Consider the following 18968-nt stretch of genomic DNA (forward strand, 5'->3'; position numbering starts at 1 on the left):
GCCTATGAGGTTGGATGTGAGATGGAGGTTTGTAGTTTGACGAAAATCTATTTCATGGGCTGTTTTACCTCATTCGTTTGAATTTTTGCTTTAGTAAACTATTTTCTTCTATGCATGTTTATTTTTTATTTGTTTCTGGTGACGATAGCACAAATGCTACATGCGCACAACAAAGACGTTTCAAGAAATGAAAACACTAAAAGAAGCACTTGTTGATTCGTTATTAATTAGAGCTTAATTTTGGAGGAACCCACGAGTCTAAACGAAACAAGCATTTACAAAAGTGGGAATCGAAATCTGGTCATTAACTGGTGCATAGGCTTAGGCGTGTGGGGGGGGATCCCAATATTTCGTAAAGACTGCCTTTTTCCTTTGAACTGCCCTTTTTTTGCAACTGTTTTAACCCCCCCAAAAATAAAAAATAAAAGAGTGCCCCTTTTTGTACAAGTGCCCTTTAGAAGAAAAAAAGGACCCTTTTTCGTTTGGACAAGTGCCCTTTTTACAAAAATGTTTTGTCCTTTTGTAACGAGTGCGTCCCTGGAAAACATCATTGTTCAATAGTTTGTATGTTTGTCTGCTTTGAACAGCGCCCTCGTTGAAAGATGGCACTAGCCCCCCCCCCCCCCCCCCCCCCTATTTTTACAGATCTAGGCCAAGTGTCTACCTGTCTACATTTCAGCATGGGTGTGCGAGTGCCTTTTTCAAGAAATGTTTAACCCCCTCCCCTATAAAAATGACCTTGCTATGCCTATGGGATGGAAAACTTAGATGGCAATTTTGAATCGAATTTATGAATAATTGGTCTTTCCTATTACATGTACATGTATATTATTTGGTTTTGAAAATGTTAGATAATTTGAGATTTATATTTTAATAACCTTAGTTTTATACAATATTTTATATTGACAATTAAAAAGAAGACCATAATATAATTTTGTTCACCTCTAATTTTGAGTTTACATTAAATAGGGAGCCCGACGCCACGTCCACATTTTTCCGGCCATTATAAACTGACTGGCCTTTTTGAGTCTGGTTCCCAGTGGAGGATCATCGGCCATTGCCCCAGCTATGTGTGTGGTACCTGTCTGTTTGCCACAGACTCACCTCTGCAATACTCGTTTAATGGTTTCACGAGTAGAGTTTTTTTTTTAAATGGCAAACGGATAAATTTCTTGATGGTGCATTTATGACATGATTTAGTACATGCCTTGTTTTACTGGTCCCATAGGACCACTCCACGTTCCTCTTTGTACCTCACTGACCCTTGTCGCCTTTGAGCCGGGCAGTGCTATCATATAGGATTACCTTGTTACGCCAATGAATGGGCTAAATCCAGCCCATAGACAATGAAAAGGCTTCCAGTAAATAGCGATTCTGGATCAATTGAATATCATTGGGTGCGTCATCGGACCAGATTTACAAGGCTTAGCTTGTCTTGTTAACAAGTTTGACCCTATTCTGCTCTTGGTTTTGAGCATGTTCCCGTGCGTAGTCGCTTTACTGCTCGAGTTTTCCACTGCCTATAAATTTAGCTCTACCAGGCCTGGGCTGTTCGATTAGCTCGCCTGTTTTTCCGTGTACATGTACGTATTCTGCTCCATTATGTACTTGGTGTTATTTCTTCCCGCACCTGCTGATGAACTTAATAATTCCCTTCCAAATTACATCCTTAGGTTGGATTAACTTCAGGAACTCATTAACACGGATCTGCAAATCATCCACCAAGTAGGCCATCATTCGATCACCTTATACCGCGACCGTTCACGATTTCGGATGATGTCCAATCAATTACTGACGCCGCACGAAAATATATAATTAATCGGTCATTCGCTTAATTGCTGTCCGTGTTGTTTTTAACGGAATCCTGTACTGAAACGCACAGCAGTATGGCCTAACGCATGTGAATCAACAACAACCAGCGGAGGTAACCTCGATCTCAAGATAACCCACTCTGTGGTATTAATGATCGCCAACTCCCTTGGATTAATTGGCAGTTGTTGGTACGAGCGAAATGGGAAACTGTACCAATTCCCCGGGATTGGTTGGGATCACTAAGTAAAAGCAAATACGTCACTGGTATATATGTCCCGTCAAGACGTCATTCAAATGTCACAAGCGTGCAAATACCGTGTAGTCTTGAGACACTGCAGTCATTACAGTAAAGTAAGCAAACAGGTTCAATCGGCCAAGTTTTGTTGGCTGCGCGGCCCTCAAGAACCATGGCTCGTCAATGTCTGGCAATGAACCTCCTTCTTGGTACTTGGTTACTAGCTGGTTGTCTCCACGTGGGTAAGTTTACACATTGAAAAAGTGTAAATACAAAGCTGGTTTTTGAGTGCAGTCAATGCGCGACATCGCAGTATAGTAGCGGTTTAAATGTTCAGACTTGTTGGCATTTGTCCTAAACTGCCTCCGGTATTCAGCAGGCGGGTCGCTCGCCTCGCGTAAACAGGTGTCGGGCTAAAAAGAAGGCTTGGAGTATTAACGTCACTTACCCCAGGCACCACCTGCCGAAGAATTTCATTTCAGCGTCGTGTCTTATTTCCCATTATAAGACCTATTATCTTTTTTTTTTCAAATATTCTTAAATTTCATGGAGTATTCCGATTTTCGTATGAAAATGATTCTCCTCTCCCCTTTCCTTTAAAAATGAAGCCTTTGGAGTATTAAATGCCTTCAAAATTTAATATCCCCAACTTTATTTTAAGTCTAATAGCGGGCGACGTGCGTTGAAAATAACATGGTGTATGTTCAACGATTTTATCTATGCACCTTTTTGTTCCAACCGATTTTGAGTTATTTTTGAGTTATTCACAGCGTCTTGCACCGTACGTCAATACTGATCTCAATTCTGGCTCCCCTGTTGCCTTTTAACCCATTAGCAGCTGTGATATACTGTATTACAATGAGTAGCATGTACTGAATGTAATGTATACAGTGTATGACAATGTGTTACAACATACTATAAGATTGTATTTTACTCGTTATGAAACCAGGCAGTACTGGGAAATTTGATCGGGTTGGGCATACACTGTATTGAGAGACTGATGGTTAACATCCCATGTTTGGTATGGCTGTCTGGTGTTTTTTTATGAGACCCCTAATTGCAAGCTTTTAAACAATTATATTGATACAGCTTCTAAGCTGGAAAACCTTGAAGCGATAACACTTTTATGCCTTGTACAGCTGCATTCTTCTCCCCAAAGGCATCACATTCCACGTTTATCAAAAACGGCTGTACTTTTTACTGATAAAAATCATCCCACTTAGTTCTTTTTTTTTTAACCCTTCAGAGATGTTTTTCCCCTGCTTGACCTTCAGTAGAAGTTTTAAATAAGAAAATCGGTACATTTTTTTCCTGTATTTCTGTTAATATTTTGTTCAAATGTTTTCTTTTTCTTCTCCCCGCAACGTTTGCTGTTGATGTCAGTTTACACCCCCCCCCCAAAAAAAAAAACAGTCAAGGGTTGGGGGCGGAAAACTTGACACCCCCTAATGTTTTATTACCTTTTTGTTATTTAATGTTTTATTACCTTTTTGTTATTTCAAACGACACTTGTATGCCATTTTGACCTCTTTTTTTTTCTCGGCGACCATCTGCCGAAATATGAAGACAAAAAAGTAACGAGCATTATATTTCGACCTGTATCACAAATCACATTAGCAACCGATTCTTAAAAATACATCTAGTACATCTAGAATCGGGCATTTATGAAACTGCGTTTTAGCGAATGTTATATATTTTTGTGTGTATGGGCCTAGACAAGGTCCATGCCTGTAAATGTGTGTACTGTTTGGTGACTCTTTCACTTGAGTCGTTTTTGCAGGAACCGTTACTGATTTTAACCGTAATGTACGACATCGACAAATTCTGACCGTAATTGAGACAATTTTGTTTACAATTTTTTTTGGGGGGGGGGGAGCGTGGGTGATTTTATCTTTGGTAATTCACGAATTGTAACAGAGTAGGCCTACACATCGCAGAACGCACATTTCTAACGATTCAAGACAACACCCTTTTTGATATTTATCGCTCGTTAATTGTTACCGGTCAGAGGTGAAGATGATAACGAATAATGTTTGTGATCGATTGTTCCAACAATTTAGACAGCACAGTTGACTGCCAAAACTGCAGCAGAACTGCAATATATCTTTCAAAGGAGCATTAATTATATTTTCTGGGTTTGTAGGTTAGGCCCAAAAAAATGTCTCCGGTTTCTGGTATGGAGCTTGCCCAAAAAGTGGTGCGGCGACGCGGCTTTTTTTTTTTTTTACCTGATTTTTTTTGCTGCAAATGTCGGCTGATGACTGCAAATGGTGCCCGACTAAACTTAGTGCAAATATATGGGAGTCCAGAGAAGCCACATAAAGCTTATTCTCGATCATAGCCCCATCTAAAAACACGTTAAAATTGTGCAGCAGCAAGGATTCCAGTCAAACCAGTGAGTTTGGCGGTTTTGAGACATCATCTTGTATTGAAAAGAAAACTTTTTCATTTTGCCGACGCGTATGGCTACGGCGACGCGCGCGCATACCAGAAACCGGAGACATTTTTTTTTTGGCCTTAGCAACCGATTCTTAAAAATATATCTAGTACATCTAAAACCGGGCATTTATGAAGCTGCGTTTTCGCGAATGTTTTATATTTTTGTGTATGAGCCTAGACGAGGTCCATGCCTGTAAATGTATGTATTGTTTGGTGAATATTTCCCTTGGCGAGTTGTTATTGCATGAACTGTAACTGATTTTAACCGTAGTGTACGGCATCGACTAATTCTGACCGTAATTGAGACAATTTTGTTTACAATTTTTTTTGGGGGGGGGGGGAGCGTGGGTGATTTTATCTTTGGTAATTCACGAATTGTAACAGAGTAGGCCTACACATCGCAGAACGCACATTTCTAACGATTCAAGACAACACCCTTTTTGATATTTATCGCTCGTTAATTGTTACCGGTCAGAGGTGAAGATGATAACGAATAATGTTTGTGATCGATTGTTCCAACAATTTAGACAGCACAGTTGACTGCCAAAACTGAAGCAGAACTGCAATATATCTTTCAAAGGAGCATTAATTATATTTTCTGGGTTTGTAGGTTAGGCCAAAAAAAAAGGCTCCGGTTTCTGGTATGGAGCTTCCCAAAAAGTGGTGCGGCGACGCGGCTTTTTTTTTTTACCTGATTTTTTGGCTTCAAATGTCGGCTGATGACTGCAAAAATGGTGCCCGACTAAACTTACTGCAAATATATGGGAGTCCAGAGAGGCCACATAAAGCTTATTCTCGACCATAACCCAATCTAAAAACACGTTAAAATTGTGCAGCAGCAGGATTCCAGTCAAACCAGTGAGTTTGGCGATTTTGAGACGTCATCTTTTATTGAAAACAAAACTTTTTCATTTTGCTGACGCGCATGGCTACGGCAACGCGCGCGCATACCAAAAACCGGAGACTTTTTTTTGGCCTAAGGGTTGACATGCTGTTAAATGTCCCGAAGAAACACCGAGACCACAAGAACCACATTGGAACACTAGCCAACTGGAAAACTGTTTAAATTTTTTTTTTTTGCCAAATAAATACTATATCCAAACCTTTGGCCGGGAAGCATTGTGTCTACACGGAGAGTTATTAGAAAAGAAAATTGTTTGATATTGGACTTTTCTCCTGTGCAGCCAATTATTCTCTGCTGTGATGAAAAAAAAGTTGAATATTATTACAATAGGTTGTAACGTTTACGAGACGGCACTATTCTTAGTATATCTTAGTTACATTGTTATATGGGGAGTGTGTAAGTGCCGGCCGGAGGATTGAAAGGAACGGTTTGGGGTGGGGAACCACACCCCCCTTACCCCTTCCAATGAAAATCATTGTAATTCTCCATTCATTGTTTTTGACATTTTGGTCCGAGTTAATTTTTTAATCCTTTAAACGCTTTCATTTCAACACATCAGGCTCATTCTGTTGTTGTTGCTGTTCGCAATGCCGTAATTATCAAGTCGTTTCTTTAATAATCTGCCAAACATTCATGACCTTAAGAGTTGTTGCAGCTGCTATTTCTGCCGCTATGAGCTCCGTGCACAAGTACCCCATCAACGGCCAGAAAAGGAGAGTTTGAACCTATAGACTGGTTCCTGGTCCACCACTGCGTATTTCGAATGATCCGAAGTTATTGGGGCGGGGATAAGCCTGGGAGACCATCGCAAATTGAAGTCGAACGTATTCGCGTGCCGACGACACCTGGCGCTCACGCGAGGACGCTGTGACTTTGACACATTCAGAAAGTCGTACGTATTTCGCGCACGACCAAATTATTGACCAAATTATTTATTATTACATTATAAATTATTACAGTCCGCACACGCTGTGTGACTCGTCCACGGGTTCTCAAAAGTGGTAACAATGCACCCTCTTAATTTTGTTGGCGCTCGGAGCTGAGCCGGTTTACAGTTTCATGTCTTCAATGTCATTTAATTTTGTCAAACATTTCAGGTAGCAGTCTTGTTTGTCCTGAATCGAGGACACGCTGTTCAGTTGGCTGCCTGGATAAAGAAAATGTGATACCTGGCACACCCAGAGAGTTGTGCCGATGTGACCCACAGTGCGCCCTCTACGATGACTGCTGTGAAGACTACTGGACCAACTGCGTCAATGAGTCATCCTCGGAGTCTCGCAACAGACCGATACTCCACTCCGAATACTCCGAATACCTCGGCTGCGTCTCCCCCATCGATATTGATCCCATGAACAAACGCTTTGTAGTGGTCGATCGGTGCCCCCCGGATTGGGCTCAGGGCGCCATCAAGAGTCGATGTGAGAGCACAATATTGTCGAGGCAGGAGAAACTCCTAACTCTGTTTGTCAACGGTCCTGGTGACATTGTCTTCAAAAACGTGTACTGCACCATCTGCCATGGGATCGAGGAATATGACATTCGTTCTTGGACTGTGGAACTTTGGAACTGTGAGCCTGCTGAAGGGGAGACTCAACCGGTCCTAAACGGCGGCAAACCAGATTACACCACCTGTTCGAATTTCCACATGGAACCTCCCTCAATGCTGTACGACCCTCACCGATGCTACTCCAGTTTCGTCAACAGATGCACTCTCAGCTCGACTACAACTGCCGAACAAATGCAACTCTGTGAAAACCACACCTCCCTGCTGTTCAACCAGGACGTAGATGTCGTCTACAAGAACGTCCACTGCTGGAATTGCAGCAGATCGACTGACGTCTCCAATATTCAGGATCTAAGATGCACACAAGTATTACGTGACAACAGATTCAACGCTGCTGTTTCCTTCACCCTCATTTTTGACTTCACGGGTCGTACGGTACACAGTGTGGAGAGAAAGGGTCTATTCAATGGGATCACATCCTCTCCTCAATTGTTGAGAAACTGCAGCCAATGGCAAATCTACGATCCTTTCCAAGACGTCTGCCAAGATTTGACTTGCCCTAATGGGCAACCTCCTCAATCATCATCAGGCGCGTGTTTGGACGCACGTCAAAGGAAGGCATTAGGAGGATCGTCCAATCTGTCGGAGGATTGCATAGAAAACTTGATTGCTATGAACAGCAGCGAGATGTCTACCAGCACAGACCTTTGGACGAGTGCAGACATCGCAGATGAAGGTTCAGACAGCCCACGCCACATTCTCAACATCTACACGAGTTTCGCTTCAGCTGATCGCATTCAAAAGTCTCTTGACCCGATTCTATCTAACGTCACAGACACGAACAGCTTCGCTTCTCTGTCATGTAACGCGTCTCTGATGATACTGGTAGCTTCAGGTGAATCTGAAACCAACAAGAAGGGAATATGCGAAGGATTCAGCTTTGGCAATATCAGCTTCTCAGACCTGTTAGTGTTGGACGGCGTTTTCAGTGTGAACATTGGTGGATTTGTTTACGACCAGCACGAGTTCATGCACGAAACGGAGTACTTCTTTGACATCAACGAGGCCAGCGTCATCAGACGTCAGTCTGTCACGCTATGCAATCCATTTGTTGGAAGTCGTCGTTGCTCTCTCCTCACTTTGTATCCAGACGATTTCTTCCAGTCAACGGATGGTGGCGCCCTCATCCACGCTGAGACTGGTGTTCCCTTCCTTGTTGGCGAGTACTGGCTGCTACCAGATGGCACAGTGCGAGTGTGCCAGATAGTGTGGTATCACGTTCTGGGCTATGTCAGTTATGTAGGTACTTGTTGTTCAGTACTTGGTCTTATCCTAGCCCTTGTGACGTATGGTGTATTCCCGAGCCTGCGCAACACGCCTGGTAAGATCGTTATGAATCTCATGGGGGCGCTCTTGATGGCCCAGCTGTTCCTCATGTTCACGGATCCCAAATCTTGGTTTTGTGTCCTGCGAGCTTTGATGCTGCATTTCTGTTGGCTGTCTGTCTTCTTCTGGATGAACGTCTTGTCCTGTGACTTGGCCTACAATCTCAAGTGCAATGTGAGGCCCGCACGCCCGTCGAGACGGGGTGGGTCGGAGGGCTGGAAGGTCCTCAAGCTGTCGGCCTTTGCTTGGGGTTTACCGGCTGTCATCGTGGTGTCTTGCTTCTTAGCGTCACAATTCCGTCCGGAGTGGTTCGGGTACGGTGGCAGCAGCTGCTGGATCGTGGGATGGATAACCTCTGCGGCATTCGGTCTTTCGATTTCTGTGGCAATCATAGTCAATTTGGCGATGTTCGTCTACATGGTATGCATCGTGATTGCCAACCATCGAAGACTTGTCGTCGCACGATTGGCGCAGAAAACCAAGACAACCATCTTGCTTTGCTTCAAGGTAAGGATACAGGACACCACGAAAGCCTTATATGAATGTCATCAATCAATATCGGTGATGGGTAGAATGTTACTTAGATTTAGTCTTTGAAGTGATCGGTTTGCTTTAAAGCTATAGTCCACCATTTGCAGCTATCCAAAAAGTAATTATTGTTGAAAAACATACTTGGTTGACAGTAAGGGCCGGGACTAAACTCGCTGTGAAATTATTATTTCTGGCAAACTGCAATTTTGAAGAAATCAACGAAAGAAGGCCTTTCCAACGGCGCGTCTTGGAAATTTCCGTTAGTAAATCGGTTTTTTTTATTCGGCGAGGCACGTGCAAGCGTTGACACGACTCACACGCGTTGCTATAATTCGTCGGATCGGTGCGCGACATCGCGTAGCTGCAATCAGGACGCTGAATTCAGGCCCAATTCAAAACATGATTCAGCAACTTTTAATTTGAAATCGAGATTCTAGAATGCTGTTTTTCCGACGAAATATACAGCTGAAGCTGAGCTGAAACTTCATCAGGTTAGTTGTTCAGCACCCTTCTTTAGATTTTGAGCACGTTTGTTGCTTCAAACGAGCAAAATGCACAAATTACAAATGATGGACTTTACCTTTAACATCATGCAGAATCCTTTTCGTGCAGATGTATGTGTTTCTGAAAAGGACAGGTTGCTTGTGAAAGTTGACGCTCCGATCAGAATGCTCTGATCAGACGCATACGGATAGTCGAGTTGCACACCAGCCGGTTGATTTCAGAAACACACCTCTTCTCAAAAGAGATTATGCACATACTGCAAACTCTCACTCACACCAACGCCATGCACAATTTCAAATCTTATTTGCAAATTTGCATAAGATTCAACAACCAGAAAGAATAATGATCAAGTCGGAAATCTTGCTTTTGTTTTTTTGCATAACAGGTTATATAGTCTTTGACTGTTTTTTTCTTGCCAGCTCGCCATTGTTACTGGAGTAACATGGATCTTTTTCTTCGTGGCCAACCTGGTCAGGGAGCCCGCCGTGTGGTACATCTCGGTCCTCTTCAACTCCCTCCAGGGCGCCCTCATCGCCCTCACCTTCCTCCTGAAGGCCAGCGTGCGCAAACTCTGGCGAGAGAAGCTGAAGCGCGTGCGCACCGGTTGCTGGGGTTTCATCGGCCGCCATCTTGGATCCGGTAAATCCGCCAACGACGTTCCCCTTCGCGCAGTAGACGCTGTGCATGGGGGCGGGTCTACCAAACCATGTGATCAGAATGCTTCAAGCAGTTGTGATACCTTGTCGACCATTCCAAGTGACTAGAATGAAAGTGTGACGTTGACCTTTATATCTTATAAAGAGCTTTTTGATTATCTGAGACATAAACACCTCCCCTCATTCTGATTTTGCATTGTATGCATCCAAAACCGTTCCAGGTTTCTATTTCTTGTTATAATTACTGTATCATCAGTAATATCACCCTCAATCGACAATACTGTATACTTTGCATATGATATGCATAAGCTCAATAGCTAGGTCATGTACAGGCACACGTCCAGCAAACCGAAAATTGTGTAAATAATGTGAGACTAGACCAGTCATTGAAGGTCGGTACAACTGTAACACACTTAAAACCAATTTTCTAACAATATGTGACATTGCATTTGGTGCAAGATGTCATTTGACATTTAATTAACACTGATGATGAATCATTTCAGGGACATTGTATTGAAAACCATTGAAATGAAATCAGGGGCAACAACTACGAGGCAAGCACGTTGGCACTGTGCCAAGAGTGCAATTTAGGTTACTAGGTTACCTGTATTGGGTGTCACCACGGTAACGGGCGCGATGACTTCAACATGCGTTATAATGGACCGAACCAAGTAAGCCCCTCCCACTGCGCACGTGGGCAAATCAACACTGCTCCTCCCCAATGCCACAGTGCATTTTCCTGCCGCGCGCGCATCATACGCGCGTGCACGCATGTCGGATTTTTGTGTGCACGCATGTCGGACATAAATCACGGCTGTGATTGGTCAGAATACCATGGGGCGGTGCTTATGGATCGGTCCATTAATCACACAGTGTACTACCAACTTTCTGTGTCTGCCATTAGGGCTGGCGTCACCCACATCGGGGCGGTTTGGGAGTGGTGCGGGTGTTAGACATCGACGTGTAATTGAGACAGACAGTGTTAATACAACACATGTATACGTGTTGCCCAACATAATTATATGTACAGTCTGAAAGGTCCCTTCCTACTGTGAAATAAGATCTGGCTATTAAGTGTCTTTCTCGCCACTTTGTTTCTTCTTGTTTTAAGTTTTAACGTTATTTATTTTTTTGGAAGGGGGGGTGTCTTGGGAAAGGGGTAATGAAACTTAATCCCCTGCCCCTTTCGTAACACCACTGAGTGTAACCCTACATTGGTACAACTTCATGATAGTGCTTCTTGGTGAAGATGTGTCCAGTTTGATGTTGTAGTGAACCAAAAATGTAGTGACTTGAACTTATAATCAATATGTGTACATGTATTTACAAAACCGCTCTGCACCTTTGCATGCAACGTTAGTTTGTAACTCACTTATTCTGTAAGTTACTTAAATTTGTGAAAGTTTCAACTCAACTCAGTTGAATTTACAATTTAGTTATATCAAGTTCTTACAGTTTCTCGTTTAACTGTAGTACGGTTAATTTGAAACGTGTTAGCTAAGATCACCTTAATTTTGTTTCCTACATGTTAGAGTAAATTCACATTTTAATGTATCTTTGAAGAACAGAAAGCATTAATTAATCGAAAAATTTGAATTATGACAGCAATTCTATAGGAACACTTTGTTATTTGATGTCTTCATTAATTTTCTGCACTATCATTGAACAAAGTTACTTAACGTTTCTGTGAATGCTTTTCAAAACAAATCGTTATAACGTTAAATTGAAACGTTGTATAGGATATTATACCTGAGTGTTGCTTCGACGTCATTAAGTACGTCGTTATATAAACACTTGTACAACGTCACGAAACAACGGTCCTCACCACGACGTTTAAAAACACTCTACACAAGTCCGTCACGCGGACGTTGTAAACAATACTTGAACGTTTATTTAACGTCTCTACAGCCTCGAGGGGAAATTATTTTGCGAACTGGATATTATTAGTTATCTTGCGAGCGCGAGTGGAACACGGAATAATGTAGTGCGTCTGTGTCCCACATGCCACGAGGCCGAAGGCCGAGTGGTATGTGGGACACAGACGCACTACATTTTCCGTGTTCCACAAGCGCGAGCGTGATAACGAATTTATCTTCAAGCAAACTTGACGCACAGTAAAGTTGGAACACGCATGCTGTGTAACCTACGCGCAACTTTTGAATTCACAGTGAATTGTGCAGCACTAATCGCGTCACGTAGGCTTAGAATAGCGCAATACGCGGAGTGCGCTATGGACCGTGGTCGTGCGGTATGGTTATATGTAGCACGGCTTGTTGCCATGGATCGACCAATCAGGATCGAGGAATCAAGTTTGCTTGAAGATAATACACTATGTATGATATGTATAACGGGTTTTGCCGCATATGTTAGGTCCTTCAATACAGGCTCTTATGTTAATAATTATTTCCTTTCCCATCAGCAAGTTAAAAGGGCAGTCACGTAACATTCATTTTGCTGATGAATTACGAAATGTATAACTCTGGATTTTTTAATGGACAAAGTGGAACTTGGTTATAATTTTGTTATCTAAGTCCCACTAAATTGGGAGTGATGTTCAAGCACGCGCGACCGGCAGTATCACGTTTAACTCCAGTAATTGGTTTACAACAAAATCAAATTTTGATTTGTCGGCTGCGTGTGAAGCCCAACATTTGCAGTCATCAATTTGTCGCGATCGGCACTTTTCTGTGAAATTGATAGGTATGTGCCGTCTCGCATAACCTATCAAATGAAACTGAAATCATAACGAGTATACAGGCAATGAACAATCTGTTTATGCCAGTGTGAGGTGTCAATTCCTTGCGGAATTTATTTCCCATCTGGTGTTTGTGGCACATTAGTTCTATATAAATGACTCGAAAACGCTAAGAGAGTTTGTCTGTTCGAAGAAACTACAAGTGGCATCGTCTTTTCACCAGCTTTGCCAGGTAAAGTAGAGTACGTCCTTTCAAACGTTTTGGCCTGCTGTCCTATAGTGTACGGCAGATAGGTTCATGATGGGATGTGCTTTTGATTATACAAGCATGACATTTGGCACGTGGTGAGAAAGATATTTGGCTATATAGGGCCATCGCAGATTTGGCTTTTGAAAAAAATAATATAGAATAACAAGCAATGGCAGCCAAACTTGTTTTTCTACCTAAATTTCTTCAAAAGGACAAATCTGCGATGCCCTATAGCCAAATATCTTTCCAATCGACATACTCTGACTGTGTGCCAAATTCTATGCTTGTATCATCAAAGGCACAATCCCTCCATATCCCCTACCCCTCTACTATTATAGATGGCAATTAAGGCACTGACAAGTGTATCACCTGTCTCGCTGACTGACCGACTTACTCCCCCTTGTGAAACTGGCAGAAAAGCCAAAAAGGGACCTTGGACCAGTTTATTAGTTGCATTTTTTTTAACAAAGTAACTGTGGTTTGTGTTGTCTACCAATAAAGCAATTTAAACTGTTTTATATTAGTTTGGTTTTCACTTCAAGTGTTAATGGTTTTCACTTCAAGTGTTAATGGTTTCGCTCCAATGTTGCTTGCCTGAGATTTTGACTCTAAAATCGTAATTTGTGACTGACTAAGGAGCCGGACAGTGCTATTGTGTGTAGTATCCCCGTAACGCAAATGAATAGGTTAAAATGCGTGTTGACCAAAAATGCATGAAAATACTTCCTGTGCGTGAATATCCAATGTTGAACAATTAAATTTAATTGTGTGTGCTCCGGGACTGAGCTTTTCTAGACTCGTCTTGTGTTCTTTTTCTGTACCTTCCGATCTTTCTAGATTTTGAGGTCTTGTTTCAGCTCACTCCGGATCCAAAAACAATCCTGCAGCAGAATGATGGCCAAATCTGCACTGTTGATCTCGGCGGTGGTCCTGAGCCTTGTCTGTCTCGCATCATCTAAGAGTTGCTCATACACCTGTCAGTGGCCCGATGTTGATCGCGCCCTCTGTGACTCCCGTTTTTTTAACAGTTGAGTAGTTATTTCATGTGTGTATAGTCGTGTTCCCTAACGTGGCGCACTTCGAAGCTCACCCAACTTTCCTGGTGTAGTGTTGCCAAACCTCTTTGTTGACAAACCTCAAATTCATGCAGTAAAATACTGGTACTTTTACCTTATTAATGCTTGCTATTTAACCTCCGTGAACAATTTCGGTTTCATAAAATTTAAGCCGAAATTAAAAAACGGTGGCGTCCGGAATTGGGCACAAATTGGCAGAGTTGTTCCTAACGTGGCGCACTTAAATAAATCTCGGAAAATTCCAAATTAACATTTTAAGAATTTCTGTTAACTTGATCAATTCTGATAAATCATTATTATTTCTATTTACATACCCAGCCAGATGTTTGTCAGAAACTTATTTTCTTATTTTTCGGGGCATTTTCAAAGGTTTCACTTTGCACTTGAAAATAAAATCGGAAAATCATGCCAAAATAATTTTTTCTTTTAACTTTGTAGTTGGTAAATAAACTCGCAATTTATGAACGGGAGTGTTTAGAACTTGATGAAATTTAATTTTCTGTGAAATTTCAGTTAAAACTTTTGCTCTAGCTAGGCGCTACAGGCGAAAAATCAAAGTGCGCCACGTTAGGGGCCGCGCCGCGTTAGGGTACATCAACAATATTAAATGGGATTGGGCTTAAAAATAGTCAGTTTCCCATCTTTGTTTTACTGGCGTGTACTCCGAAAATGGTCTGTCACAACCTACATATTTCACCAGTTGCTCATTCAAGCATGGCTAAATAGCGTGGTGAGTGGCCCTGTAATTTAGTCCTCAGGGTTGAACTATTAACCCTGATAATCTATAGCCAAACACTATGCCCCTCTGACAAGAACCACATTTCATGTTTGTATATAAAGACGATAAATGTGATAAATAATGCATGGCCTTATTTATCACATTTATCGTCTTATACAAACATGAAATGTGGTTCTTGTCAGAGGGGCATAGTGTTTGGCTGTGCATGGCTTTGCATTGATTTGAATGGTGTAATTAAGGGCTTCCTCATTTTCCCATGTAAAGGCTGCCGACCTTTGACCCCTCGGGTTCATTTTTGTTTGTAGACATTCATGAGCCGGTATCGTCACTGATGCACGTGCGCGCGCGCGACATGCACTTTATATTGCGCAATGAATTATGCATTGCTCATACAGTAACCTTCCCTTGATTGTCGCGCTGGCCATGTCTCCTCTATTTTAATTAAAACAATCTGACGGAAAAGGGATCGGGGTCGCCGGCGCACTTGGAATATCGATCGAGCACAATGTACACACTTTTAAAGAAATCAGCATTGTTATAATGTTGATAACTTCACTGAGTGCAAAATCCAAGCGAAGATGTGCAGAATTCTGCAACTTGTCCCGCAACTTGTCCCACACTGCAAAAACTGTAGTGTTAATTTAACACCATTCGGTATCTATATAGGACAACACCAGTAAAATTTAACACCAGATGGTCCTATATAGATACCAACAGTGTAAATTTAACACTGCAGTATTTACAGTGCAGATACTTATTGAGATACAACCTTATTTTACACTCCACAAGTTTTCCGCGGCATTGTGAGGCACGTCAATAAGAACAGCCAGGAAGACTACGTGGACTATGCTGTGGAAGTCATGGGCGTCTACCGCACGGAGCACAGCGGACTCGTGTCTGAGGGTAGTACAGTGAACATCCGTACCACACTTCACGAGTACATCTGCCCAGTGGTGAAGATGCCTGTACATTTTAACGCGTGGTTTGCAACAGGTGAGAAACTTCAAGAAAAGTTCGGCAATGGTGTAGTTAAGGACCCCGTTTCCCATGAAAAGACATCATATCATGTATTGGGAGTTAATACCTAAATTTGGCTATGGTAAGCAGGAAATGTAGTTAAGATACCATGTTCTATAACAGCAGCTATCTTCATTTTGTGGAAAGAGGACGGTGTTTTGATTAGTGAACGGAACTTGTTAAACATAGAGGTGTCCTAAACTATACGACTAGGCCTCATGATATGTCTGTGTATGGTTATTGGTTGATCGGTTGGTCCGGCGGTCCCGTACACGACATGATGGACATTATTCTCTCGATCAATCTTGTTAATTCTGGGTCTTCCTCTCCTTCCGGATCAGTGAGTACACCTGGGAAAACCCACGTACATGAAAGATGTAATGTGCGTGCTCTTCAACAAAATTAGCCTCTCTGATCGAGCTAGGTTGCTTTTGCAAACAATCGACCCTCCTTGCGAGTGTACTGGATCCCCGGGCGTATTTTCGATTCTTATTAATTGGTACAGGAATCAGTCTGTCCTGCGAACAGAGTTACTGATGGCGAATAAATCCAAATCTGTAAAGAAATAATCCCTATAATTAAACGTGGGTTGATTCTTTTTTACATTGTTATTATTATTATTTTTTTTTGTACTGAGGCTCTAGTGGATAACTTTTGTATTGCTAGAAAAGACGGCAATGAACCAAAATCTGTTTTAGGGCGAGCTCAAAAATAGTATACATGATATTGAGTGGCTCAGCGTGGAATGGGAGGAATATTATCGCGAGGTAAAATCTGGACTTTTCCATTTCACGAGGCGAAGCCGAGTGAACTGGACAAGTCCAGATTTTACCTCGCGATAATATTCCTCCCATTTCACAATTTAAAGCCACTCAATATTTGTTTTATATAACTGACATCTAGATCCTTGTCATTTGATATATTTGAACCTTTTTTTTTTCAATACAAACTGAAGGAAAATCTATCTCTCTCTTCCAAACCACCCCATTACGAAAATGTTTGAACCTAACGCTGTAGCGCTGGCTCTTTGGAACAATACGCGCTACGCGCAACGCTGAACGCGCACACCAGCATTCATTTGCACACAAATACCGCGTCATGATCCTAACTGTTGAATAGACCGCTTGCAGATCGACGCGTTCGATAATCGAAGCGCGAAGGCGCGCGACGCCATGTTGTGGGACACGCGCATATCTATCCACGCACATTTTGTCCCATAACATGGCGTCGCTCACCTTAGCGCGTATCGAACGCGTCTGCAAGCGGTCTATAGTATTTCCCATTCCCCATGGGCGGATAGTACTTTTTGAGCCGCGGCGTGAATGGGAGCAATAACGAATGCCATGTGATGTGAGTTCCACCAATCAAATGACTAGGATCTGTATGTCAGTTATATAATTTCATTTACAGTTCGTCTGGAATTGAAGGTATGTTTATTGCTTTCTCGTTTTCCCAGGTCCATTGGGACAACCGCAAAATGATTACCGCATTGCGACCGACTCCTGCACGAGCTTCATCGCCACTCGCCTGTCACCGGAGGTCGGAAACAACCTGCAGAGGGGGAAGTTCAACAAACCTTGTTAGAACCTGCAGTGAGGAAAATAGCAGCCTGGATAGCAAAATATTTATCTACCAAGAAAATCGCGGCCTTTCACATTTTGTTCCCAAGAAAACAAATTCATAAAGTCATGCATATACCAGGCGGTAATATTTAACATAATCTTGACAATGGAAATGAATAGGAAGCGTAACAGTTTGCACAAACATATTGTATCGGTGTGTTACTGTGTAATGTAAGAAAGTAGGGCCTAGAGCAACTTGTACCCGCTTTCGATTTCTTGTAAAACAATCACCAAAATGATGATTAATTTAATGACAATTCCTAATTGTGGGCCTATACCATGCATGGACTTTCCATCATTCTAATTAAGAACAAAGATTTACACATGGACGATAACTGTAATTTCTGCTTTTTTTATTCAAGGGTCCACACGAGATAATTTTTTTAGGAACACAATTTGTGAAACTTTCTTCTCTTAAAAGTATATGGAAACTTTATGACAGCCAAATTTTTGGATAAATTATTGAAAAGGGCAATCTTTTAAACATTTCAAAATTGCCCATGCGTTTCTGGACAACTCAGGGCGCTGTTGCTGTGATTTCGTTTGAGGGGTTTTCATTCAGATTACATGTGCTCATCAGTGAAAACAATTGCGAGAAAAGTTTGCCTAATTTCTACCGACACAATAAATAACCAAAGAAAATAGAATTTATGACACTGAGCAAATCAAAATTCTGGCAACTATGGTGCTGAACTAGTTGTAACATTGAGGTTTCCGCCACAACTGATCACATATTTTTGCTCATGAATATGGCAATTCGCATTGATTTGAAGCATAAAAACCAAAATGCCCTTGAAAATGACAAAACGAAAATTGAAAAACAAAAAGTACATTGCATGACCCTTTCAATAGTTATGCTTTGTTCACTCGCCTTGAACTTGAAGCCAATTTATCTGAGGAGAGAGATCTGTCAACGAAACTTAACGAAGCAATAAAAATGGCAGCTTTTCAATGATAAAAGCCTTTCTGTATAGGGTGAGTAAAAAAAAACGATACCCAAATCTCCGGACCATTGTTTAGTAGAGTTCTGCATGTAGCACTTTTAAAATCTAGGATTTGAAAGCCCAATTCATAAGCTTTCTTTTAGTACAAGAATCATTCAAATCACTCAAGTACTTTTTAAGTTACGGAATTTTAAACACAACCACCATTTTAAAGTTCTTTGCACTGATCACAGAAAAAGGGGTGCGTTCAGCAAAACAAGAACAATTCACACACATCCGCTATAGTGTGATTTGTTTTCGTTTTGCTGAAAGAACACTTACCTTCTTGTGATCCGTGGATAGAACTTTAAAACGGTGGTTGTGTTAAAAATTCCATGACTTCAGAAGCCATGAGTGATTTGAATAGTTCTTGTACTAAAAAGAAAAAGCTTATTAATTGGGCTTTCATATCTTAGATTTTGAAAGTGTTACATGCAGAACTCCACTAAATCAATAGTTTTTTTTGACTCATCAGCTGTATTAGAATCAAATTTGCACTCATTGGGACAGCAGTTGTATGACATTGTTAAATTGTCTATTTTCACTGATGAAGCCGTAAAACCATTGTATGAGGGCTCGGGCGGTTTCGGGCGATACAGGGATAGGCATGTATAC

At 41.7% G+C, this 18968-nt stretch overlaps 1 protein-coding gene across 2 annotated transcripts; it reads left to right on the forward strand.

The window, feature by feature from the left end:
* Positions 1 to 535: 535 nt before the first annotated feature.
* LOC119733403 lies at positions 536 to 18415 on the forward strand. Of its 2 annotated transcripts, XM_038206985.1 has the most exons (5): positions 536 to 2289; positions 6488 to 8787; positions 13754 to 13943; positions 15521 to 15724; positions 17205 to 18415. In XM_038206985.1, exons 1-5 carry the CDS (start codon positions 2220 to 2222, stop codon positions 17330 to 17332), a joined length of 2892 nt encoding a protein of 963 aa, XP_038062913.1. In that variant the 5' UTR covers positions 536 to 2219; the 3' UTR covers positions 17333 to 18415. The 2 variants fall into 2 exon arrangements, with proteins under 2 accessions (XP_038062913.1, XP_038062914.1); XM_038206986.1 differs by lacking the exons at positions 13754 to 13943; positions 15521 to 15724; positions 17205 to 18415 and adding an exon at positions 9735 to 11953.
* The last annotated feature ends 553 nt before the right edge of the window (positions 18416 to 18968 follow it).

This window comes from Patiria miniata, unplaced genomic scaffold, assembly GCF_015706575.1.
Source record: "Patiria miniata isolate m_02_andy unplaced genomic scaffold, ASM1570657v1 HiC_scaffold_25, whole genome shotgun sequence".
In the NCBI taxonomy this organism is placed as follows: domain Eukaryota; kingdom Metazoa; phylum Echinodermata; class Asteroidea; order Valvatida; family Asterinidae; genus Patiria; species Patiria miniata.